Here is a 27,121-nt window from a genome sequence, read left to right as displayed (position 1 = left end):
GTGGCTTACAGTTTAAGATTAAGATTCCCAGAATATTCAAATTTTTTGAGATAGGATATTTGAGTTTTCCTAAGCTGTAAACCATGATCAGCAATATTAAAATAATAAAAGGCTTGCAATATTTCAGTTGATTTGTAATGAATCCAGAATGTATGACATTTTTGCATTACAGAAAATAAAGGACTTTATCACAATATTCAAATTTTCTGAGACAGTCCTGTATTTTTCATTGAAGTACTCATCTTTCTTGTGTTTATTATCATTTGCCACATAATTAAGGCAACATACTAAATTTAGGAAAAAATTACTAATTATCCGATTAGTCGACTAATCGTTTCAATAGTCGGTGACTAGTCGACTATTATAATAGTTGTTAGTTGCAGCCCTATATATATATATATATATATATATATATATATATATATATATATATATATATACATACAGTATATATACTGTATATATATATATATATATATATATATATATATATATATATATATATATATATATATAATGATGATGTTTTTAAAGTTTTAGTTGAATACCCCTGCTATACAGTGTTAATATTTAATGGGCCCTGGGCCACTCTGTACTGAAAAAATTGGGCCCCAAGGTCAGAAAGGTTAAGAACCCCTGCTCTAGACAGCTCCACAATCCCAGAATCCCAGCTTTTTGTACAGTTGATTCCACAAGTTTGTTTTCTTCCAAGTAACTAGTCAACCTTTGGAATATAATGCTGAGGATCCTTTCTTCAACATTGAGGAGACTGATAGGCTGGAATTGGCTGATGTGGATGGAATCCTGCTCTTTTGGTATCAGTACTACCCCTGCTCTGTGCAACAGGGGCGTTGTCATATATCTGGTAGGAGAAAGCGTCGGGCCCTGGGGCTGATCCTGCTCTGGTCCGTGTTAGTCCTCTCATTTAGGAGGGCTCACATCCATTAGGTGCTCTGGATGCTCTATTGAAGGACTGTTTCATTTCCCCAGGTTTTCCTCCGAGTTGTGCTTCGTGCTCTTCACAGTACCAGTCTTCCTGGTGAAGACATTTCACCAATTTGAAAGGGTCTCTTAAGAAATTAGTTGATGCCTGTCCTTTCTTCCTCTGAGCCAACCGTAGTTTCTCTGTTCACCCCAAATATGTCGGTTGCCTCTTCATAGAGAACATTCAAGGTGAATTATGGTTCCGCGTTAAACCAACGCAGAGCCTACACCGTAAGGTACGCGGCTACGCGGGAGTCTCTCCGTAGCTACGCCGTAGCCTGACGTGCACCTCCCAAAAAATGTAACCACGACCAAACGCAGACCGAGAGGGCTGGGATTGGTCTTCGTATGTGTGATTTTTTTTTTTTTGGGTTGTTTTGTTTTTTGTTTTGGGTGGAGAAGTCCTGCCTCAGGTGGAGGAGTTCAAGTATCTCGGGATCTTGTTCACGAGTGAGGGAACAATGGAGCCTGAGATTGACAGGCGGATCGGTGCAGCGTCCGCAGTAATGCGGTCGATGTACGGGACCGTCGTGGTAAAGAGGGAGCTGAGTCGAAAGGCGAAGCTCTCGATTTACCGGTCAATCTACGCCCCTACCCTCACCTATGGTCATGAACTTTGGGTAGTGACCGAAAGGACAAGATCGCGGATACAAGCGGCCGAGATGAGTTTCCTCCGCAGGGTGGCTGGACGCTCCCTTAGAGATAGGGTGAGGAGTTCGGTCACCCGGGAGGAGCTCGGAGTCGAGCCGCTACTCCTCCACATTGAGAGGAGTCAGCTGAGGTGGCTTGGGCATCTGTACCGGATGCCTCCTGGACGCCTCCCTAGGGAGGTGTTCCAGGCATGTCCCACCGGGAGGAGACCCCGGGGAAGACCCAGGACACGCTGGAGAGACTATGTCTCTCGGCTGGCCTGGGAACGCCTCGGACTCCCCCCGGAAGAGCTGGAGGAGGTGTCTGGGGTGAGGGAAGTCTGGGCATCCCTGCTGAGGCTGCTGCCCCCGCGACCCGGTAACGGATGAAGCGGGAGAAGATGAGTGAGTGAGTGAGTGAGTTTTGTTTTTTTGCATAATAGTTGTCCTTATTTCTTTGATTCACTCTGACCGGAAAAGCTGGAAGCTAAACAAAGTATCAACTAGCGCTCTGGGGGGGTATTGCACCGCGGCGAAATGGAGTGACGGAGAAGTCCGAAGGGTTCGCAACGGCAACGGCGTCACGGCGTAGGCTCTGCGTTGGTTTAACGCAGAACCATAATTCAGGCTTAACTCTCTCCTTTTCATGTTCCAAGGCTTTCCTCCACTGCCTTTTCCAACTGCCTCCTCTGTTGCAGCAAGCGCGGTCTCTTTCCTCTGCCATTGGTGCTTTCTGCTTCCTCACGATGCGCCCACACTTCAATGCTCCATAGCTGTAGATAATACCACCATCATGTGGAGCTTCTTCTCCGCGGTACCGTCCATCCTTTCCAGATACTGCTCTGTTCTACATCCATGACCTCCCAACTAGCTGTCTTTCAAATTCCAGGCCAGTTCAATTGTGGCTTGTTTGGCCCTTGGGAGTTTTAGTGGGCGGATCGTAGAGCGGAGAGCACAACATCTTCAGGACCTTCCTCTGTGCTTGAGCTAACTGCTGCAGATGCACGGGGCTAATGTCCTGGGAACTTCGGTTTGGCTCCAGTCACTGACCGTCACTCAACTGACTTGAGTTACTTCTTAGGACCAATGCCAGGTCCCAGCTCTCCCTCTACCAAGCACATTTTCTTTCCTTGGTACATTTTGAAACCCTAAACAGATTAAAATTAAACAGTAATTTTCTTTCAGGCATAAGAGCAGATCTGGAGCTTCTTGTCGGGTTCTTTATTTGCTTCTTGTGCAGTGTTTGGCTTTTCTTCACCTTGTCCATTCCAAAGTCAGAAACTCTGTAGTCTGTAAAGGAGTCGTCCTCCACCCCAGCCCTCGCCCACTTCCTTTATGTCTGTTTATGACCAGATCTCCAGATAACATGTGGATCCTCCTGGCAAGGCGGGCTAACCAATGCCAGCCCCAGGTGGGGTCACCTGTCTCTCCCTGTCTTCACAAGGTCTGTCCCTTGTTGTCCAATCCTACAGAATCTCTGATAAAATGACTGAACAACAAAGCACACACGTTTAAATATTTCAATAAAACTTCAGTCTGGCCTTGTCATTTAGGTTGTACTTTTACTTGTTCTTATCAAATTTTTCTTTTCTTTTACCAAAATATTGATCCATTTAAAAATCAAATCAAGTAGTTTTACCTTCTACCGTTTGGTATTTGTACTTAATTTAAAGGAGCTGTATGTAAGAGCAATAATAAAACGAATCATAAAATGACCCCGATATGTCAACAGACATTTAAAAATCATGTTCATTTCAAATACTTATGTCACTGACAACAACACTCAAGCCAGGATATTCCAGTTTAAAAAGAGGAGTTGCAGCCCTCAACTGATGTTTATGTTGTCATTTTTTGTTTTGGTCTGAAGCTCCACCCTCCACCTATCTCCCAATCACGAAGTCAGTATTGTTTCAGCATCCGGGTTGCCAGCTCGGCTCTAATTATCGCAGCCAAGGCAGCCTACGTTCCTGCTGCATTCTGCAGCCTACCTGGCAACCTCTGGTCGGGGGGAGGAGGGGGAGGGTACACGCCGCTCAACAATATTTTGAAAGTGACTGCAGTACCAGTTTTGGCCATTTCTTACAGACAGCTCCTTTAAGGATCTGACTAAAGTTACTTCTTCTTGATTGGTTGTATTCTGTCTTTGGAAATAACTTAAGACGCCCCTCACTCTATATCGTATTGTTAATACCTGTATATCGTAGGTATTATTATTATTATTATTATTATTATTATTATTATTATTAGGGACATCAAGGACTGGATGTCCAGAAATTTCTTGCTTCTGAATTCAGATAAAACAAGAGGTTATCATTCTTGGTCCAGAGCATCTTAGGAAGGGACTAGATGGTGTTGCGATGGCTTCCAGTGCAACTGTGAGAAGCCTTGGTGTTGTTTACGATCAAGATTTGTCGTTTAAAGAGCATATTGCAGGTTGGAGACCCCTGTGAATCAATGTGTAGGAAAATAATGTAGGAACTGAATTTTCATTGAAATACGCATAAATATATACTACAGTGACCTCCAGAGTTGTTTTTGTGAGAGTATTTTACTTCCGCATCTGAAAAAGTTGAACCGGAAGTGACGTGACATCAGGGAGCGCGGTGAATTCAACAATAGGAAAAATAATGGATCTTAATGTTAGTTGTGACACTGAAGAGGTTGTGAATGTGTATTCACACCAATATGACAGGCCACAGCCTTATAATTACGAAACCCGTTAGGCCCCCCACGTTCTTTTGATTGACAGCTGAAACTCGCTTTTTAAAAGGCTGATTTATGGGTCCGCGTTACACCAACGCAGACCCTACGGCGTAGGTTACGCGGCGACGCACAGAACGCTGCGTGCGCCGCGTACCCTACACCGTAGGCTACGCCGTCGATTTTACGCGGAACCATAAATCCGCCTTTATTCACTGCAGCACCCACCCGTGCGCTCCTGAAAGAAACTCCGAAAGTAACTCCTCAAAAATGGGTGAGTACTTGTAGTCTGTCTATGTTTGTACTTTCTAAACAGAAAACAGGCTTATTATCTTCTCTTTTTTCTGATTAAAAGCATCCGAAATAGCCGGGTATTTTTAAAACAGAATATTTCCCCGTATTTCCCCCCCTTCGTTTATAAAAAATGAGTATCCACATTACATCGTTGTTAAAAAAAAAAAAAACCTTCCACACATAAACGAAGATCTGCGTTTTCGACCACATTTGTAAGCATTCCAAACCTGTAGATCATCTGGTCATCCGGCCTCCGGGCCGCCTCTGCGGCGCAGCTCCCCGGGAGCGGCGCCTCATTCTCGGGTAACGAGCTTGAGTCCCCCCGGTGTCCGCCGCGGAGCTGCCGCGTTAACCGACGCAGCCCAGCTGCAGCCCTGCTGCGCGTCGCCGCGTACCCTACGGCGTAGGCTCCGCGTCGGTGTAACGGTGTCAAGAGCAGAGACCATTTATTTAATAAATAGCTTGGAGGACAGATGGTGGATCATCTGCAGTTCTGGATCGCACGTTAGACGTCAGACTCAGAGCAGATTTGTTGTTGTTTTGGAGCATAATGTGACGTTGGAAAACGCAGAACTGCTCTCTGTCTCTGTCTACACGCATGTACATAAACGGAGTTTTCAAAAATCTTCACTTTGCCCGGAGTTTTTTTAAACATTCGTTTATTTGCGTTTTCATGTGGATGACAGGTCCAAACGTAGGAAAATATCTTCGGTTTAGCAGATACCCGGCTACGTGTGTACGAGGTCTGGGCAGTCAGATGAGGCAGCTGTGGAGACTGCTCCCTGGTGTGACGTCATATGACGCGGTGTTCGAAAAATAAAGCGTTTGTACGAGCTTGGCTAAAATCAGCCACTTTTTCCTCTGAATACATGCCCTTATGTCTTGTAAAACATATTAAATCCTACATTAACTTCTCACATAGTCATTTTCACATAAGGTCAGGTATCATTTTTGAAAAAATTGCTCTTTAAACCATATGTTAATCAGGTTTGTAAAATAGCGTTTTTCCATCTCCGTAATATTGCAAAAATTAGGAAAATCCTCTCGCAGAGTGATGCAGAAAAACTAGTTCATGCGTTTGTATCTTCTAGACTGGATTACTGTAATGTGTTGTTAGCAGGATGTCCAAGTAATTTGCTGAATAGGCTACAGCTGATCCAGAATGCAGCAGCACGAGTGCTGACAGGAATCAGCAGGAGAGACCACGTCTCTCCAGTGTTAGCGTCGCTCCATTGGCTACCTGTAAAATTCAGAATTCAATTTAACATTTTATTACTTGCATATAAAGCCCAAAACGGCTTAGCTCCGTAGTATTTACAAGATTTGATAGTGCCTTATGTTCCTGGCAGAGCTCTCCGCTCCCAGGGTGCAGGTTTACTCGTAGTTCCTAGAGTATCTAAATGTAGATTTGGAGGACGGGCGTTCTGCTATCAGGCACCATTACTTTGGAACCAACTTCCAATCTGGGTTAAGGAGGCTGACACCACCTCCACCTTTAAAACTAAACTTAAAACCTTTCTGTTTAGTAAAGCCTATAGTTAGTGTTTAGTAAACCTCTAGCTGGTGTTGGTAAATCTCTAGGTAGTGTAAACTCTAGTGTGTTAGAGTCAGTAGTCATAGTTGCAGCTATAGAACAAAACTATAATAGTTAGTCTCAAATATAGCTTCGCGGTAGATATGCTGCCATAGGCTTATGCTGCAGGGGGGCGCCGACATGATCCGCTGGGCGGTGCCTCTCACCCTTCTTCTCCTCTCCTTTTCCCTGCCTCTCTTCTCCATTACCATTTTTATTTATTATAAATATCTCATAGCTATCATTTTTGTCCATCGTTCCTGTAGTTTCTTGTGCCGGCCCCCCTCTTTTCTCTTTTGTGCATGTTTGCAGGCTGGAGCCTCGGGAGCTGCGTTCTGGCCTGTGTTCCCGCCCCCCCCCCCCGGTCATCCCGTTGCTGCTTCCTCCTGCCTACGTGGATGTCTGCTGTTGCTGCTTCTGCCTGCCTGCACCCCCCCCCCCCTCTGGTCATCCCGCTGCTGCTTCCACACGACTGTTGTGTGCTGCTGACGCCCCCCCCCCCACCTCTGGTCATCCCGCTGTTGCTTCCACCTGCCTGCTGTGTGCTGCTGACGTCCCTGACTCCCCCAGTCTGGCCTTCGGCAGGAGGGTCCCCCCTTATGAGCCTGGTCCTGCTCAAGGTTTCTTCCCTCCTAAAGGGGAGTTTTTCCTTGCCACTGTTTGGCTTAAGGCTTTTCTCCCAATATGGGAGTTTTTACCTGCCATTCTTTATATAATAATTGCTCGGGGTTTATGTTTATGTTCATGTTCTGGATCTCTGGAAAGCATCTAGCCTGCCAACTCAGAGACGGAGGAAACAACCAGATTCTGCAGTGTCTGTACAGCCGCCCGGATGAGCCGTCCAGTGTGATGTGGATCTACGAGCCAATAAGATTCTGCTCCCTTTCGTTACGTAACGACGGGAGCATTTACATAGTTTGGCCTCCGATGCGTGAAACCACGCCCACAACTAACTCTGCCGGCCGGAGCTTCCGCCATTTTTCCATAGCGGTGTATCGCGTCATTCAGGCAGCCGATCAGCACAGAGCCTCATTATAATAATAATAATGACTTTGATTTATATAGAGCCCTTCAAGACAGCCAGAGCGCTTTACAGAGATCATTATTCATTCATACACATCCTCACTGGTGGTGGTAAGCTACGTTTGTAGCCACAGCTGCCCTGGGGCAGACTGACGGAAGCGTGGCTGCCATATCGCGCCTAACGGCCCCTCCGACCACCACCAACATTCACACACATTGAAACACATTCACACGGGGCAAGGTGGGTAAAGTGTCTTGCCCAAGGACACTACGACAGCAAACTGGGACAGAGCGGGATTCAAACCGCCGACCTTCCGATCATTGGACGACCCGCTCTACCACCTGAGCTACTGCCGCCGACTGATTATCATAGCCCCGCCCACTCAGAATCCTGCATAGATAATGAGGTTAGAGACTGGGATGCTGAAGACATGGATCAGAGGCTGAATTTCTAATTTATTTAGCAAAAACAATCAAAAGCTTGTTTTTAAGGCATTCAAGGCCTGTTAAAATAGGTATTAGATGCCATAATTAAGTTTAAGTTTGGCACACTTTTGAGTAAATGTCAGTAGTATGCATTAATTGGGACGTACTACTCACACGGCACTTCCTGCCGTTGTGAGGGGGAGTAGTTACCATGGTAACAACTCCTGTCACAGCAGCAATAGCAGCTGTTACCCTGGTAACAGCAGCAGTAGCAGCACCGCTCCGCTGTTTCCCGTTACCTGGCCGAAACAAGATGACATTATATAATACTATAATATTAATTTTATATAATAATATACTTATACGTATCTGCGCAGCACTTAGCAACCAAACGCCGCTGCATTGCATTGTGGGAAGTTTCTCCTTAGCTAGTAGCTAGTATCAATCCAAGTATGGATAGTACATACTATTGTGTACGTACTAATGTTTAAGACGCACTAAAAAATCTCACATACTGTTTTTGCAAACTCATTAGGGTGGAAGTTTGGAATTTCGGACGCAGCTAGTGTCTTTTTTTAAAAGCTGTAATAAGCGACTATTACTGGCAAAAACATCTGTACTAAAGAGAAAGATCAGAAAGTGGAGGACAAGCAGCGAGTAGCATGAGGAACCAGTGGAAACAGCAATGCCTTGCACATCCGTTTCCTTAAACAATATTATATAATGGTGTTCACATTACTGAGAGTACTATAGACAAGAGACAGAAAAAGTATTGATACCAATATTAGTAATCTTACTGGCAGTGATAATGTATTTAAAAAAAAAAAAAAGCAAAACATTTTTGCCTGGACAAGGTCATATTTTATTTAGAATAAAACAGGTTAATACACTTTATTAGATCCATCTTGCATCATTTGACATTGATGCAGTCTGGCAATGCAACAGCACCACTAGGACAATTTCCAGATACTCAAGATGTCAAATTTCTAAACTGAAAATTAACCTGGTCATCCATGATGGCATCCACATCTCTCTCTGAGAGCTCGTGTCCGGAGGCGTCCAGGTCCTGATCCGGGTCCTCTCCGGTCAGGATGTCCATCGGGGCCTCAGCGATGGCTCTAATAGTCTGGTCTTCCAGTGCAAGCGCCGTGTCAAACTGCAGAGGGGACGGAGGACCCTGCATACCATCCCCTTCCACATCCAGGTCCTGTGCAAGACACGTTATTGAATACAATCTAAAACCAATCATTGTTTTTAAACATTACATATTTATGCTTTGACAAATCACACCCATTTTTAATGATTTTGTCTACATCTGTACTTTACTGCATTTCAGCTTTGTTCTGGGATCGGTAAAAAGTGACCCACGAGCTGCAAAACAAACATCAATTCAGACACAATCACTGGGAACTTGTCAAAATGTTTCACCAACACAAAACTGGTGTTAGCATGATTATTCTAAGATAGAGATGCACGTTTTGACTGGCTGCACCAAAAAAGATCTACGCATTTCACTTCATCTCTTTCAGAAGATCAGGGGCCTCATGTAAAAAAATGTGCGGCGCACAAAAAACATGCGTACGCCACTTTCTGAACGTAGAAAACTGCGGTTCGTCACTCACACATTAAGGCTGGTTCACGCACTTTTCTGAGGTTTTGTCTGTTGGCGACACTCACTGGTGATGCAGTGAAGTGCAGAATATGAGGAGACGTGACGTCAACAATAAGTTCACGACCACGTGAAGGACATGATGACAGTCCCCACATCACCAGATAAGTTACACAAGAGTGGAGCTGCAACAATCTCACAATCAACCACATGATCTGAACAAACAACTAAAGGAGATCAACGATGGAACCAGCAAATCCTGATGGAGCTTTGGCTCCGTTAGAGGAACTTGCTGATGATCAGATCACACGACCTGCTGGTCCAGGACTAAGACTGGACCATCAGCTGGTTTTAGCTGGACCTGCTGGTCCAGGACTAAGACTGGACCATCAGCTGGTTTAGTCTGGACCTGCTGGTCCAGGACTAAGACTGGACCATCAGCTGGTTTAGTCTGGATCTGCTGGTCCAGGACTAAAACTGGACCATCAGCTGGTTTAGTCTGGATCTGCTGGTCCAGGACTAAGACTGGACCATCAGCTGGTTTAGGTACCAAGAGGATCTTCTGGATCTCTGCCCTGAACTGGACCAGCTGCTCCGGTTCAGACCAACATGATCTTTCAGCTGGAGCTGCTACAGGTCGGACATCTCTGTCACCATGACGACCGTATGGGACGAGTACTGGAGATTAAAGCCAGATCCTAAAACATCCCATAACTGTGTCTGGACAGAAAAACATTAAAATACATTTTGCAGCGACGAACAGAGTACGTAGAGTTGTCTTTTAAAATAAAACTAAGATGTCACGGAAAGGTTGGTTGGTACGAACTGATGTGATTCAGCAATGATAAAGTTTTTATTGAATGTTTAGGCAACTTTTTAGGAAACTTTGCTCCTTATTTCTCACGTTTTAACCTCGATAATCCCGTTGGAACAACTTGTCTTTATTTCTGCAGCGGAGGAATCAGATCGTGATGCTTCATGTTTATATAAATATATTATATAAATGTATATTGTTCGTTGGGCCGCTCGGTGGCGCAGTGGGTTAAGCAGCGGGCCATATACTGAGGCTACAGTCCTCCTCCTGCAGCGGTCGCGGGTTCGAATCCAGCCCGCGCACCTTTGCTGCGTGTCTTCCCCGTTCTCTCTCTCTCTCTACCCCTTTCCAGTCTGCATCTCCAATAAAGGGCCACTAGAGCCCAAAAAAACCTTTAAAAAAAAAAAAAAAAAAAAATAAATGTATATTGTTCGCATTGTTATACTTATGAGAGAGGTGATCGCAGACATCCACAATGTGTAAAACTCAATAAACGTGTATATTGGTCTTAATCCGTCAGTATATAATACGCCTGACAGTAAAGCTGAACGAGGAACCGTTTTTCATCCACCAACTTAAGTTCTGGTGTCGGTTCTTAAAAAACAAACAAGAAAAGCAGAGTGTAACAAAGCAAATATTACCCATAATGCAATGCAGTTTATATAGGAAGAAATGCCCCCAAATAAATTATTTTTTCCAGGCCTCAACTTCTGACAGGACTGTCTCCAGCTCACAGCCAATGTTTTTTTTAATTTGTTTTACCTGTTTTTGCAAATTTCTTGTTAAGATGAGCAGTTTTTAATGAATAATTATCTTCATTATCATATTCAAACATATGTATTTGAGGGAGGAGACAGGGCGGAGTGTTGTGCTCCTGCATGTGCGCTCAAATCCACGCTGATTGTGATGTTCAAAAAAACCTGCTAGATTTGGGCGTACGCGCAGTTTTGTACATCTGAATTTTTTTTTGCGTACGCAGGAATTCCACGCATGGATTCACGTTGAAATCCACACACTCTTTGTACATGAGGCCCCAGGTCTTTCCTATACTGAAATTAACATGTACCCTTATGATTACTGACTGGAGGACGGCACGTAAAACATACAGGACTGTCTCAGAAAATTTGAATATTGTGATTTTCTGTAATGCAATTACAAAAACAAAAATGTCATACATTCTGGATTCATTACAAATCAACTGAAATATTGCAAGCCTTTTATTATTTTAATATTGCTGATCATGGCTTACATCTTAAGAAAACTCAAATATCCCATCTCAAAAAATGTGAATATTCTGGGAATCTTAAATATATATATATATATATATATATATATATATATATATATACACACACACACACACACACATACATATGTATGTATATGTATGTATATATATATATATATATATATATATATATATATAAAAATGTATTTTTTTTTCATCAGAAGGAAATTTTGGTCATCACACAAGATAAATAAACCACACTTTTTTGTGGCTCTAGTGGCCTTTTTATTTTGAAAGTGGCTAGACAGGAAACTTGGGATAGAGAGAAGGCAAGACACCCGGTAAAGAACCACAGGTTGGGATTCGAACGTGTGCCGCCTGCGCAAAGGCTAATTTTAAAACCTAATAGCTAAATAACATTGTGTATGTTAATGCACAATTCATAATCCAATTAATCATTTCAATAATCAATCAAATTGACCATGAAAATAGTGATAAGACGCTGCACTTGTATTTAGAGATTAGACACAGATGTGCACGTTCCATGCAGCCATCTGCTTTTGGCACATTTCTGAAAGTGTAGACCTGGCATATTTACACTGCTACAAACAATTACATTACAACAGATTTCATGTTAATCTCATTTGCCGATTTATATTTAAATAATTATCACATGAATTTAACTAACTGCTGATTCAACTTTGTGTAGAAATGGTTCCAAGAGTGGAGGAATTTTAGAAGTTGGTGTTGAACGCTGGACTGTAAGGAGATGGGGAATCAAATGACAGACTGCAACCAGGCAGGCCAAAAACACACTAACGAGAGAAATCAGGAAGGAGAAGCGATCCTACGGCGAACGGCTGCAGAATCGCCTCTCTGCCACCCCTGACCCCTCTTCTGTGTGGAGAGGCCTGCAGAACATCACGGGGTTCAAAAGACCAGCTTCACGCCCTGCAGGCAACCGCAAACTCGCCAACCAGCTGAACAATTTTTACTGCCGGTTCGACTCATCATCATCATCATCACTACTACCATCATCACCACCACCCCCCCCTCCCCCTCCCCCTCCCTCCCTGCGACTACAGCCCCACCCCCCCCCCCCCCCCTGCGGCCACACCTCCACCATCCCCCCCTCCCCTCCCACTGCCAACGTTTTCACACCTCACCTCAGCCAACCCCCCCCCCCACCTCTGTCTACCCCCCTCCCCCCACCCGACACCCTGCCTGCACTCAAGATCTCTGTGGAAGACGTGCGTCGGCTGTTCAAAAGGCAGAAGATCAAGAAGGCTCCAGGCCCAGACAGCGTGTCCCCCTCCTGCCTGAGAGCCTGCGCCGAGCAGCTGGCTCCCGCCTTCACAAGGATCTTCAACCGGTCCCTGGAGCTGTGTGAGGTGCCCTCATGCCTCAAACGCTCCACCATCATCCCAGTCCCGAAGAAACCCACCATCACAGGTCTAAATGACTACAGACCCATCACCCTGACGTCTGTGGTCATGAAGACCTTTGAGCGGCTGGTGTTGAGCCACCTGAAGAACACCACAGGCTCCCTGCTCGACCCCCTGCAGTTTGCTTACCGGGCAAACAGGTCGGTGGATGATGCAGTAAACATCGGACTGCATCACATCCTGCGTCATCTCGACACCCCAGGGACTTATGCGAGGATCCTGTTTGTGGACTTCAGCTCTGCGTTCAACACGATCACACCCGCAATCCTCCACCAGAAGCTCACCCAGCTCACCGTGCCTGCCTCCACCTGTCAGTGGATTACCAGCTTCCTGAGTGACAGGAGGCAACAGGTGAGGCTGGGGAGCATCACATCCAGCACCCGTACCATCAGCACTGGCGCCCCCCAGGGGTGCGTCCTCTCACCACTGCTCTTCTCCCTCTACACGAACGACTGCACCTCAGGGGACTCGTCTGTGAAGCTCCTGAAGTACGCGGACGACACCACTGTCATCGGCCTGATCCGGGAAGGTGACGAGTCCGCGTACACCATCATGGTGGATCAGCTGGTCCACTGGTGCAGTCGGAACCACCTGGAGCTGAACCCGCTCAAGACTGTGGAGTTGACAGTGGACTTCAGGAAAAATCCACCGCCACTCCCCCCCCTCACCATCCTCAACAGCACTGTCTCCTCCACAGACTCCTTCAAGTTCCTGGGGTCCACCATCTCCCGGGACCTGAAGTCGACCACCCACATCAGTTCCGTCAGGAAGAAGGCGCAGCAGAGGTTGTACTTCCTCCGGCAGCTCAGGAAGTTTAACCTGCCACAGCAGCTGCTGATCACCTTTTACACTGCAATAATCCAGTCTGTTCTCTGCTCTTCCATCCCTGTCTGGTTTGGATCAGCCACCAAACTAGACAGGCACAGACTGCAACGGACAATCAGGTCTGCAGAGAGGATAGTTGGGACTAACCTCCCATCTATCGACGACCTGTACCGGTCCAGGACCAGGAAACGGGCAGGTCGAATCTCTGCGGACCCCTCACACCCGGGACACTGCCTGTTCCAACTCCTCCCCTCTGGACGGCGCTACAGAGCTCTGTGCGCTAAAACCTCCAGACACAGAGACAGTTTCTTCCCGCAAGCGGTTGCTCTGATGAACTCTCACAAATAACAGTCTCAGAGTAACCAAACATGTGCAATATATAAATCTCTTTAATATTCATGCTGCCTCACTCTGCTGCACCCTCTCACTTTTTATCTCTTTGTACAAATTAAATTTTTTTATCTTGTATTCTCTGCATAATTCTTGTCTGTAGAAATTGTAAATAGGTCATACTTATTCTCACTACCTCAAACTGCTGCACCTTAAAATGTTTATAATTTTGTACATAGAAATTCCACATTTGTCTATTGTTCATTTGTTTATTTAACACCTTTAATACCATAGAGAGCGAAACTACCGGAGTCAAATTCCTTGTTGGACATTGTTCGAACCTGGCCAATAAAGCTGATTCTGATCACACATGTTCTACTGAGCTACATTAAAACACATCTCTCTCAGAACACACCTCGGGGTGCACTAGTGAGATTGAGATCATCTGTAGCTCATGTATATATTATTATACGGCTGCAATACTTTGTGAACATAATAGATTATGATGCTTAAAAATTCACTGATGCAGAATTTGAGAAATGGACATATTTCATGGAACCACTTGAATGTAACAAACAAGTTTTTCCAGTTCAGTGGTAAATGTTCATCTAGAACTGCAGTACAGAACTAACCAGGGTCTAACTGAGTCATTTGGGGGGTTTAGCCAATCGCCAAATAATGGCTAGTGGCAGGCCCAATGTTCCATCATACTTCATATATTATTTCAGCTTCACCTCTGCATCCTGGGGGCTGCTTAGCTGCAGATTAATGCCACACCCTGCTATCAGGCACTATGACAGCCACTTCATTTTTTTTTTGCAAATTCATGTGTTCTAGAGATGTGGTTTTTGCTTGAGGCCAGGATGAAGAGGCTGAGCATTCTGGTAGTATACTTTAAAATCCATCCTGTTCTTGCACATTTTCCAGGCATCATCTGCCACCTTTAAGTCAGAGGAGAGATTGAAGCCGTGTTTACGTACGTCGCTGAACTCCAGGGGGAGGCTCTCTGTGGGCTGGAGCTCCGCTGCGCTCAGATACATGTCTTTGCTTGCAGGGGTGAACTGCTCCTGCTGTGGAGGCTCCTGCTCCGGCTGGTACATGGGTGGAGGCAGGGTGAGGTGCAGCGGGCAGCGAGGATCATCCGACTGACCCATATGCACAGTGTGGTTACATGGAACATCTTTAAGCCCTGCACAGATTTTAAAGAGCACCTGATTGTTGTCCTGGTAGATGTCTGAGACCCGGGTTGTCAAGGAAAACTGGACTACTCAACTACAGAGGAAACATTAAGCAAAAGACCAAAGTAAAATAACAAAATACAGTGATCTAACCATAAACCTGAAAGATAACTAAATTAACATCTTGATCAATGAAAAGGTTTTGTGAAACATTTGGATGGTCAAGACTGGGAAATATAAATATAATTTGATTATAAGAGGCTTAACATAGGCTGTTATAATTTCACGTATAAGTTTTCTGTGATGATTTAATAATAATAATACATTTTATTTATAACACACTTTATATTTGAATCAAATCTCAAAGTGCTACAATAAAAACAAGTTGAAAAAAAGCAGCAAAAATAAGATGGACTAAAATTGCAAGAAAAAAAAGAAAGTCAGAACATGTTGGCCTATGCAGAGCGAAGAGATTAAAAATACATAATTCCTGATGATTTGTTGTAACCTGGGTCTAAACAAATATACTGAAATGCCTTTAATTTCCTTTAAACTACAAAACATTAATGAAACTACATTAAATGTTTTGGGTTTAAATGAAAACGATTGGGAGAGCATTTTCATTTCTTCTGACTGATCAATGAAGACCACAGGGTCTTAGGTTCCTGTGGCAGCTATTGCCTTTAATATGGGGACATTTTGTGTAACTTTTAATGTCTGAAGTGACTACCAAATCGAGACCTGTGATATAAGACTTGTAACTTGGTTGGGGCAACATTACTTTGAAAATATGTAATTCCATGAAGAGTTCAGCTGTGCAGGGTATTGTATCGTAAAACATCAAGATTAAAGTAGAATCATCCATCTTCCCAATCTGTCCCTTAACCCGGTCTCACATCATGCTGCATTTGCTGCTACAAGTGGGAAGCTCTTGCTGCAACAGTGATTTAACAGACAGACCTACAGTTGAGGAAAGTGGAGTTGAGTTTAGTAGTTTCTATCCAACTCTTACAATCTGGTTTAAACTGCTTTAAAATGTTCTTGTCCAATTTCAAATACTGTAGATGACCATTTAGTAGCCCGGGTGTTTAATATGCTAAATCCACTTGGACCCCAGGCGTTTATAAGAACCAGGCGGGTATTTGCAACAGGCTACTATTTATTTTTGCAATGAGCAGCACCAGACCATTACTTACAAAGAACATATGAGATCACCATAGTACCACTGGAACTAAAAAATTGTACAAACTGTACACAACACCTCACGACGAGCTCCCGATCACGAATCGTGAGGTCGCAAGAAAATCAAGCGTGTTTGAAATCCTGGTCGCTCCTCGTGAAGGAATCACAGTTGAAGCAGCTACGACCCGATTTGACTCATCCTTTCACAGAGCATGCGCAATCTCTGATGTTACGTCAAAAACTATTATTTGTAGTTTAAGTTTTGCAAATTCACATTACAAATCATGTTTTAATAGCAAAAAAAGAAAGAGCGCATTTCCACGTACGGTGCGGGTCGTCGCGTACCCTACGCCGTAGGCTCTGCGTTGGTGTAACGCGGAACCATAAATCAGCCTTACGGCGTAACCTGCACCGTAGGCTCTGCGTTGGTGTAACGCAGAACCATAAATCAGCTAGGCGTACCCTGCACCGTAGGCTCTGCGTTGGTGTAACGCGGAACCATAAATCAGCCTTCAGTTGTGCGCTGTCTGCTCTTCAGAAAACCTCTTTTTTCTCTTCTCATTTTGCTGGGACAAAGGGTTCCTCCGCCGAGACACAACTTTTGCGGTACGCGTTCTTTGTTGTGTCTAAAAATGATTCGCAGTGCACACACCCAATCAGAAACGGTACAGATATTTTGGGATTTTAATATATAAAAAAATAAAATTATAAATAATAAAGAATCCCCATAACCTTTGATCGGGTGGGCAGGATGCACGTTTGGGTGTGGGAACCCAAAACCGGCCTCGAGTTCCAGTACACAGACTTCAGGTAAACATGTGCATTTTATATGCATGCAAACATTTTTTGGAGCGGAGCGGGGTGCAGTGTTACTGGAGCGCTGAGCGGTTATGGGTGGAGCGTTTTTTTGCGACTTTGAGGGAGGAGCAGAAATTCTCGCCGCTTCACTCCGCTCACATGCTCTGATATACAAAGACAGTTTGTCTGTGTAACGGCGACACACGGAGCTGATCAGAGCAGTATGAACGATACTGTACACAATACAATGCAAATACACTGTTATTACCAGGTTATTACCGGTAGTCCCCCGGGCGTTTAATTGAACCAGCGTTTATTATGCCAAATGGGCTCGGACCCCGGCGGCTATTATGGCACTTTCCCACTAGTATCGGCTCAGCCCGGCACGGCTCGGCGCGGCTTTACACGGCCCCACACGTGTGTTTTCGCACTGCCAGGGGAGAAGCGGGCAGGTTGGGGTGAAGCTGCTGTGACGTACTCGATTGCGCAACCGCTTTGTTCATGTCGGCGCTGATGAGAAATCAGCTGGAGCCGGGAGCGGCTGAGAGTAAAACAGCCCGTCTACATCGCTTTTTTAATTTTTTCTCGACAGCCACCAGGTTTATGAACATCTGCACCTCAGAGTTGGATCACCAAACAGACGTTTTGCGCTTTATAATAAAATCGCCGCGAGTCGCCTCGCGCTGACTCCCGCTTCCTGATTCAAACGTCTGACGGCCCCGCCCCTCGACCAATCAGAGGCGCGGAGGGTGGTGACGTCCCCGCCCTCGACCAATCGGTGGCGAGGAGGTGGTGACGTCAGAAAAAGTCCCTGCTCAGCCCGCTTTCAGAACCTCACTGAAATGGTTACAGAAAAAAGTATCGACTTGGAGCGACTCTACTCGTCTCAGCCCTAGTGCGAAAGCGCAAAACGGGTAGAACCGAGCTGAAGTAATACTAGTGCAAAAGCGCCATTAGGAGCACAGGCGCGTATTTGCGCGCGGGCGACTATTTGGTCATCTACGGTAAATGCATCTGGGATATCTTGTTTGGAAACAGATGGTACTATAACCGAAAAAAGAGAAAAGAATGGTGAAATATAGTTAAGGATACGTGAAAGACAGTGTCGGGCCATGGGAAGGCAAGGATTAGTACATCTGGTTCCCTCCACAAAGGAAACGCATTTTTCACTGACTGTCCTGGTGTGAAGCTGCAACAGAAGACATTACATATATAAGTAACATTATCAGTATTATGAAACAGAGCCAGCAAAATGACAGTAAATCAGTAAAACACCACAAATATGAAATAATTAAAAAAAAACTATTATTGGACGACACAAACTTTTTAGAAGAAATTATAAAACCAACTGTAGTTGTCTGGCTTATTCATTTTATGCATGTGTTTTTTTTTGTTTTTTCTTTATAAATGGACCAACCAACAGATAGAAAGAAGTGCATGAAGGGACACTCCTGAAACAGAATTGTATCCACTTATTATTAAATTTAGGGTGCATTCACACCTGTCCGTTTGGAGCAGTTGTTCTGAAACAGGGAGCGTTTCCCCCTAAAGATCGGTTCGTTTGGTACATGTGAACACAGCAATCGTGCTCGGATGCGGCACAAAACGAGCGAGCCAAGATCTCCTAGGAGAGGTGGTCTCGTCTCGCTTCCATTCCAGACCTGGAGCGGTTCATTTGCAGTGAGAACAGAATCCACACAGCAACCCACACAACTCCGTTCATTGTGTATGTGCTACCGCGGCGCAAGGGGAAGAGTCGGCGCAGCCTCCACCACCTTCTCTCCTATTGGACACAACTTTCTCTCTTCTCCCTTCTCCCCTATTTGACCCGCCGAGATGTCGTCACAGCGCAGCACGGTGAAATTTAAAAAAATGTGGAATTCAAGCAGGCAGGCACGGCGCAAACGCCGGGCGCCCTCTCGCACCGCCGAGCTCGGTCCGCTCTTGCACCGCGGTAGCACACACACAATGAAGGGGATCACCGGCGGCGGTCTGCGCTTTGCGCCCTATGTCAGTGGTTCCCAACCTTTTTTCCTTGGAGCCCCCCCTACTTGTGTCTAAGACCAGCCAGGCCCCCCCGACCCGTACGTACCAGCACCAAAATAGTCTTTAATTGAAAAAATGAACATTAATTATGTTTTTTTGATACATTTCTCTTTGGTTTACTCTGTATATATGACTTTGTTTTTCTCCAATGTCACCAATGTATAAAATACGCACAAAAGGACATAAAAATATTTCTGAAAAATGTCTCTTAATATGAGACCAACATTTTTTAACATTTTTCCTTTAACAACCTGTCGGAGTATATTAAATGTTAAGTAATGATATAATAATAAGGAATTAAATAATTTCTAGGGATGTCCCGATCAGGTTTTTTTGCCCCCGAGTCCGAGTCCTTTGATTTTGAGGACTTGCCGATACCGAGTCCCGATCCGATACTTTTATAAAACAATAAAAAATGAAGAAGAGAAAAGAAAATTATGCAGGATGACCCTTTTATTATATTTTAACATGTGTACTGTAAACTGAGCACATACAGAGGGTTGCAAAAGTATTCACCCCCCTTGAACTTTGTGACCTTTTGCCACATTTCAGGCTTCAAACATAAAGATATAAAACTGTAATTTTTTGTGAAGAATCAACATCAAATGGGACACAATCATGAAGTGGAACGAAATGTATTGGAAATTTCAAACTTTTTTAACAAATAAAAAACTGAAAAATTGGGTGTGCAAAATTATTCACCCCCTTTACTTTCAGTGCAGTAAACTCTGTCCAGAAGTTCAGTGAGGATTCTGAATGATCCAGTGTTGACCTAAATGACTAATGATGATAAATGGAATCCACCAGTGTGTAAACATGTCTCCGTATAAATGCACCTGCACTGTGATCATCTCAGAGGTCCGTTTAAAGCGCAGAGAGCATCATGAACAACAAGGAACACACAAGGCAGGTCCAAGATATTGTTGTGGAGAAGTTTAAAGCTGGATTTGGATACAAAAAGATTTCCCAAGCTTTAAACATCCCAAGGAGCACTGTTCAAGTGATAATATTGAAATGGAAGGAGTATCAGACCACTGCAAATCTACCAAGACCTGGCCGTCCCTCTACACTTTCAGCTCATACAAGGAGAAGACTGATCAGAGATGCAGCCAAGAGGCCCATGATCACTCTGGATGAACTGCAGAGCTCTACAGCTGAGGTGGGAGACTCTGTCCATACGACAACAATCAGTTGTATACTGCACAATTCTGGCCTTTATGGAAGAGTGGCAAGAAGAAAGCCATTTCTTAAAGATATCCATATAAAGTGTTGTTTAAAGTTTTCCACAAGCCACCTGGGAGACACCAAACATGTGGAAGAAGGTGCTCTGGTCAGATCAGACCAAAATCGAACTTTTTGGCAACAATGCAAGACGTTATGTTTGGCGTAAAAGCAACCCAGCTCATCCCCCTCAACACACCATCCCCACTGTCAAACATGGTGGTGGCAGCATCATGGTTCGGGCCTGCTTTTCTTCAGCAGGGACAGGGAAGATGGTTAAAATTGATGGGAAGATGGATGGAGCCAAATACAGGACCACTCTGGAAGAAAACCTGATGGAGTCTGCAAAAGACCTGAGACTGGGATGGAGATTTGTCTTCCAACAAGACAATGATCCAAAATATAAAGCAAAATCTACAATGGAATGGTTCACAAAAAATATATCCAGGGGTTAGAATGGCCAAGTCAAAGTCCAGACCTGAATCCAATGGAGAATTTGTGGAAACAACCGAAAACTGCTGTTCACAAATGCTCTCCATCCAACCTCACTGAGCTCCAGCTGTTTTGCAAGGAGGAATGGGCAAAAATTTCAGTCTCTCGATGTGCAAAACTGATAGAGACAAACCCCAAGAGACTTACAGCTGTAGTCGCAGCAAAAGGTGGTGCTACAAAGTATTAACTTAAGGGGGATGAATAATTTTGCACGCCCAATTTTTCAGTTTTTTATTTGTTAAAAAAGTTTGAAATATCCAATACATTTCGTTCCACTTCATGATTGTGTCCCACTTGATGTTGATTCTTCACAAAAAATTACAGTTTTATATCTTTATGTTTGAAGCCTGAAATGTGGCAAAAGGTCACAAAGTTCAAGGGGGGTGAATACTTTTGCAACCCTCTGTAGGAGGTAGGCAGCTTGAACATTCTTAAGTCAGTATAAAAAAATTATTTTCTTTTTCTTTTTTGTTTTTTTTTTTTAGCATAGGGCTGCTTCAGCTTCAAAACAAACAGGCGTGCTCTGCGCGCATGCGTTGTATGGCTGCCGCTCCGAGCCCACTACTCCACGTGTGCGTTGATTTATGGTACCGCGTCACACCAACGCAGAGCCTTCCGCGACGCGGAACCATAATGTCGGCGCCGCAGCTCCGCTTCAGTCCTGGGGCCTCATCTATAAAGCTTGCTTGCGCAGAAAAAGCGCCTGAAAGTTGCGGAAGCCACCATCTACGCAAAGCCTCGGATCTAAAAAGAAAAAACTAACCGATGGCTGCCGCTCCAAGCCCACTACTCCACGCCGAAGAGGAAAAAAGAAAGTGTTCTGATTAAAATAAGGAAAGTTGGACTACCGTATATAACAATTGCGTTCATAAGGATAAAGTTTTTAAAAAAAATAAAAATTAAAGAAATTGTCTCTTCTCCCCGTGTGTGTCTGCCTGTCATGCACGGGTACTTGGGCGCATGTTGTTTACTTTTAAGCCGGAATTATGGTTCTGCGTCACACCAACGCAGAGCCTACGCCGTAGGGTCTGGCGTAGGGTGCGCGTCGCCGCGAACTCTACGCTGTAGACTCTGCGTCGGTGCGACGCGGAACCATAAATCAACGCACAGGTGGATGTCGGCGGCAGTGAGTATTTTCACCGGACATTTTGACCGGAGAGATTATAAAATACCGGACTTCGGCATATTTTACCGGACAAAGTCCGGCAATTACCGGACAACAGAAACCCTGATATATATATATATATATATATATATATATATATATATATATATATCCGATTCCTGATCGGCTCATAACGTCCGAGTCCGGATCGAGTCTGCAATCACGTGATCGGCCCCGATTTCCGATCACGTGATCGGATCGGGACAACTCTAATAATTTCCTGTGTTTGTCACCAGTGTATAAAAAACACAAAAGATATTCAAGACACTCATAAATTATTCTTAACAATGTCTTATGAATGACTCATTCGCATATATAATTTTTACAACTGCATAATTTCAAAGCAGACAAAGTTTCGCGCCCCCCCAGAGATCTCTGGCGCCCCCCCAGGGGGGGCCCGGACCCCAGGTTGGGAGACACTGCTCTATGTGAAAGGGGCTTTATAACCATTGTTGTTTTTCCCGGGGTGCGGAAGAGGAAACTCCTTCTTCGTTCATTTCTGACCAATGAGAGAACAGTTGGGGCCCGATTTACTAAAGGTTTGCGTGCGTAAAAACCTGTGCAAACTTGACAGCACCCGCAAACCAAAGTGCCAGTTGATCTACTAACAGCGTGCAAAGACGACTGCGTCTCTGAAATGCGCAAAATTGCACACGCAATCCATTTAGTACTTTTGCCCTGATGAATAATCAATATGGGGCGTACCCGCCAGAGAGCGCTAAATACTGGGAGGGGAAGATGCAAATTGGTCCATTTACCACGCGCAATGAGATTTACCAAGCCTGAAAGTAATTGCGCGTATTGTGATTGCGTCTGTATTTAATACGTTCGAAAGGAAGGTGCTAATCTGCTGCTGCTGTTATTGTGGCAAGGAGGCGACATCCAAAATCAAAGAATACGCAGAGAGAGAGTCTTTATTCTGCTGCATGCTATTTTAAAAATGGTTGCACAAGTTTTATTAAAGGCCACTTTTTCTTTAGTTCTTCACCTTATATCTTGCCACCTTCTCTTAATGTGCCCCCCTCCACTCGCCCACAAGCAGGCCAAGCCTTTGTGCCAAAAGGCTTGTGCCATCCATCCATCCATCCATCCATCCATCCATCCATCCATCTATCTATCTGACAATTCATTAGTAAGCTGATCAGATTTTTTCCCCCTAATGGTCCAAACTGCAACCATCTGTGAGGGCTGCATGATTCAACGTTATAACTAGATAGTTCAGCACGACTTTTAAAATCCCCAGTGTTAGGTTATCGTCATAAGTATGTTTTAAACTCTGGGAGAGAGCTCACATAAAAGTCAACAAATTAGTATTCATGTTATTTTAACTGCATTATAAATCAAAGCCATGGTAATATATCAATATTTAGCTTACAGAATTTCTGCACTGCTATTTCATTTCAGGATTTATGTTTAAAAATAAAACTATTTTGTAAATGAGAGCCAGGCTGGCATGGAGGTGAGAACAGGGAGGAAGTGGACAGCAGAAAAAGCAGTAGAAGTGGCAGAATCCTGCCGGAGACAGAAGGAGCTGCTTGGCACTTTAACCAGGACAGCAGGTCTGGGAAAACCTCCCAAACCCAAGTGGGCTGATCCAGGAAGGAGGTCCGAGTGAGCAGGAGTGTGGGGCTCAGGCAGCAGGGGGCATGGACTACGGGGACAGCATCCAACAGCGCTAGATCACCTGGACAAAGATAATGCAGGCAGACTTCCACCACATTCCATTTCTTGTCCAGGTTGTGTACAATAACCTACCAGGCCCAACTAACCACTGTTACCCCTTTTACACCAAGCTGGTTCCAGGGCTGGTGCTAGTGCTGGTGCTAGAGCCGGTTCGCGGTTGGTTCTAAGTAAGAACCGTTTGCTTTAACACAAAACTGGTGCTGGCCAGCAGCTGGCCAGAGAGCCACGTCATCACGTTACTGTATACGTCACCACCACTCCCCCTCGGTTTCACCCTGATCAGGAAGCTGAGAGCCAAAAGCTGTTTTAATTTCAGCTGTAGCGCTGTTAATATGGCACTTTATTAAGTTTTAATATTTTTTCAGGTAAAGTAACCTTTAAGATCCCCAACCTGGGCTCAGTTTATCCAAATAACGCCTGTTAAGAAAGTTGACTCGAGAGCCGGCAGCCCCGGCAGCCCCTGCTGTGCTGAGGAGCACAGCAGCTCCTCAGCCGGCTCAACTTCTCTTCCCGGGGGAGAAGACTGCTGCTTTGTTGAGAATTTCGCTGGATGAAATAAATCATTTAGGAAGATAAATGTTGGTTTAATAGATTAAATCTATCAGTTGTAGCTACGCCTGTTAAGAAATTATGGCGCGCGTTGCGGCGTACATCGACGCAGAGCCTACGGCGTAGCTTACGTAACCTACGCCGTAGGCTCTGCGTCGATGTACGCGGAACCAGAACCGCGGGCTGGGTGCGGGCTGGGACGCGTCCCCGCGGGCCGGGAACCCGCCGATGGAGCGGCTGCGGCAGCCTCGCGTCCAAGCGTCCCAAGGCTGGAACGCTCCCCCGCGGGCTCAGACGCGAGGCTGCCGCTCCACACGGAGCGCGCCGACGTTACTGTTGATGGATTGTACCGTAGACCAGTGATTCTTAACCATAGGGCCGCGGCCCAACGTTGGGCCGCGAGCGCCCTCTAGAGGGCCGCAAAAAAAATTCCGTTTTGTAAGTGTGGGCCGCGAGGGCCGCGGGACTGCATAGCAACTCCCGACCAAATGAGGAGAAGACACTCAGCTGGCTGTACGTGTAATAGTAAGAGAAATGGTGTGTATTTACAGAAAAAAACATTTGTTTTGCACAGAGTAGGTTTAGATCCACCAGGATCAGGGATTCTACGGCGTAGGGGGACACCTGGGGCGGACGGCGAGACCTGGGGCTCGCAGCCGAGAAGGAGACGAGACTCCCGGGGGAGCTCCCCCGCAGAGGCGGGGGCCGGAGAGCGGGAGGAACCGCCCGACTGAGCGGGAGCCGACGCGTCCCCGCGGCCGCGGAGGTCGGCTGCCGCTCGGGCGGTCGTTACTGCTGAAGGATGGTAGATGCGTGGGCTGAAGTGTCTGCTGGACTGGACTGTTGTTGCAAAAGCATCGGAAAGTGACTGGGCTGCAGCGCGGAGAGATGCGGGCTCGTCCCCGTCGCAGCTGATCAGGCTCGGATGAAGCCCGACACGCTGAGTCCTGACAATTGATTAATTTAATATCTTAAATAAAATAAATCTTAAAACACCCATGTTTGAGTCCAGATACAGCTGTGAGGCAGCTTTCTCCACAATGAACATAATTAAAACTAAATATCGTTCCAGGTTCACCAGCACCTTCACATGTGTATGAAAACCTGACACCATCCAGACCAGAAGTCCTGGCAGGAGAAATTAGAGCTCAGTTCTCTCACTGAACGTCAGAAAGTGGGGGCATAAGATTAAGGGGAAGAAAGAAAAACTGCAAAACTTTTAAATTGCTAAGATGTGTTTATATTCATTTATTATAAAAATGTGTTGAGACAATTAACAAAGAAAAGGGGAAAATCAAACTGCTGGTAGAGAAATAAAATAAGATAGCATTTGAAAAATAAAATAAAATCTATTTTATTTTTAAGAGAAAAAAATATGTGTAATTCAAGTTACACATGTTAAGTGGCAAATATTTTTGAAATGTACTTTTTTTTGTAACAGTCAGATGCAGATGGTGATACAACTATGAGGCTACTTGAATATATACACACACATTATACATATATACATATATATATATATATATATATATATATATATATATATATATATATATATATATATATATATATATATATATAATGATGTTCTGGACCTTCGCTTGAGTAAATCTTCTCTAAATGGACCTCTTAAAGTTTTAGTTGAATACCCCTGCTATACAATTTTAATATTTAATGGGCCCCGGGCCACTCTGTACTGAAAAAATTGGGCCCCAAGGTCAGAAAGGTTAAGAACCCCTGCCGTAGACCACTGCTGCTTCTGTTTTACATCCATTATTAAATAAATGGATGTAATAATAAAAGAGTCTGCTAACTTAACCGCCGTCTTCAATGCTCCGTTGTTTAAAAACGGCGCTCTTCCGTGTTTATTCTGCCTTGGTTGTTCAGTAACACCGTCCCCAGCCCCGCCCCCAGCCCCCGACGTAAAGCGGTTCTTACGCCTGGCCCAGCAGCTCAAAGGGGCTGGCGTACCACCAGTTTTGAGAGCCAGGAGCCAGTGCTTAGGCTGTGTAAAACCAAAGAACTGGTGCTAAGTCTGGCTCTAGCCCAGAACCAGCCCTGGAACCAGCTTGGTGTAAAAGGGGTATGTGTGGGGAAAAGCGGAGACCCCGAAATGCCAGCTCTGGGCTGGAAGGGGGTTGTTGCAACACTCCCTACGGAAGGTTGCTATTGCTGGCACCATAACCAAGTCATTGGCAGAAACCATATCCAACACCATCAACGTTAGTAAAGGCCATCTTGCCCTACAGAGGGAAACTGCCTTTGTCAAAGCTGAACAGGAACCCAGTTGACAGTTTAGGTTTCCTCCGTACAGCCTGACTGGCAGCTGCACGGTTCCCTCAGCACATCACTCTGGCCAGACAAAACCATCACCTCTGAAAGCACAAAACAGCTGATACTGTTACAGCTCAGTGCCCTGGGAAGACCAAATGGTGGAAGTGGATGAAAGGAAACATGCAAAGTACCAGAAGCTACTGGTGAGGTGCTGGGAAGGGGACTGCAAGACCCACTGTGAGTTGGCTGAAGAGGCTTCGGAGGTCGCTCATGCTGTAAATCCTCTACGAACTGTGCCTCAAAAATGTGGCTAAGAAGAGGGATATCCAATCTGTGCTATAGCTGTAGAGCAGGTCGGGCTGGGCTCGGATCAACCTCAGCCGGGTCTTCTTGGCAGGGGTGTCTCATTTTGAAAAACGCAAAACAGCGAATAGCTCCTGGTTGGACCATTGTACGTTCCAGTACATGCAGAAGATGCATCTTGCACTCATGTTAAACTGATTCAATAGCATTTTACCCCAACATGAGAGATGATTTTATACACAAATAATTTAGGAATATTGTGGTTAAGATAAAAAAGATGATCAGTGTTGCATTGAAGTCAGTTTAAGAGCTGCTCCTAAATCTTATGCTGATGCTTCAAAACATTCAAT

At 44.9% G+C, this 27,121-nt stretch overlaps 1 protein-coding gene across 2 annotated transcripts in view; it reads right to left on the bottom strand.

The window, feature by feature from the left end:
* kansl2 (KAT8 regulatory NSL complex subunit 2) overlaps positions 1–27,121 on the bottom strand; it is a 41,423-nt gene that overhangs the window by 2,488 nt on the left and 11,814 nt on the right. For both annotated transcript variants that reach the window (XM_061735124.1, XM_061735125.1), the window contains exons 7-9: positions 18,131–18,227; positions 14,861–15,114; positions 8,633–8,836 (exon numbers count right to left, since the gene is read on the bottom strand). In XM_061735124.1, the coding sequence (XP_061591108.1) occupies positions 8,633–8,836; positions 14,861–15,114; positions 18,131–18,227 (555 nt within the window). The remainder of the gene's footprint in view (positions 1–8,632; positions 8,837–14,860; positions 15,115–18,130; positions 18,228–27,121) is intronic.

The sequence above is a fragment of the Cololabis saira genome, chromosome 12 (genome assembly GCF_033807715.1).
Source record: "Cololabis saira isolate AMF1-May2022 chromosome 12, fColSai1.1, whole genome shotgun sequence".
NCBI lineage: Eukaryota > Metazoa > Chordata > Actinopteri > Beloniformes > Belonidae > Cololabis > Cololabis saira.
This window is presented reverse-complemented; position numbering and strand designations above follow the sequence as displayed.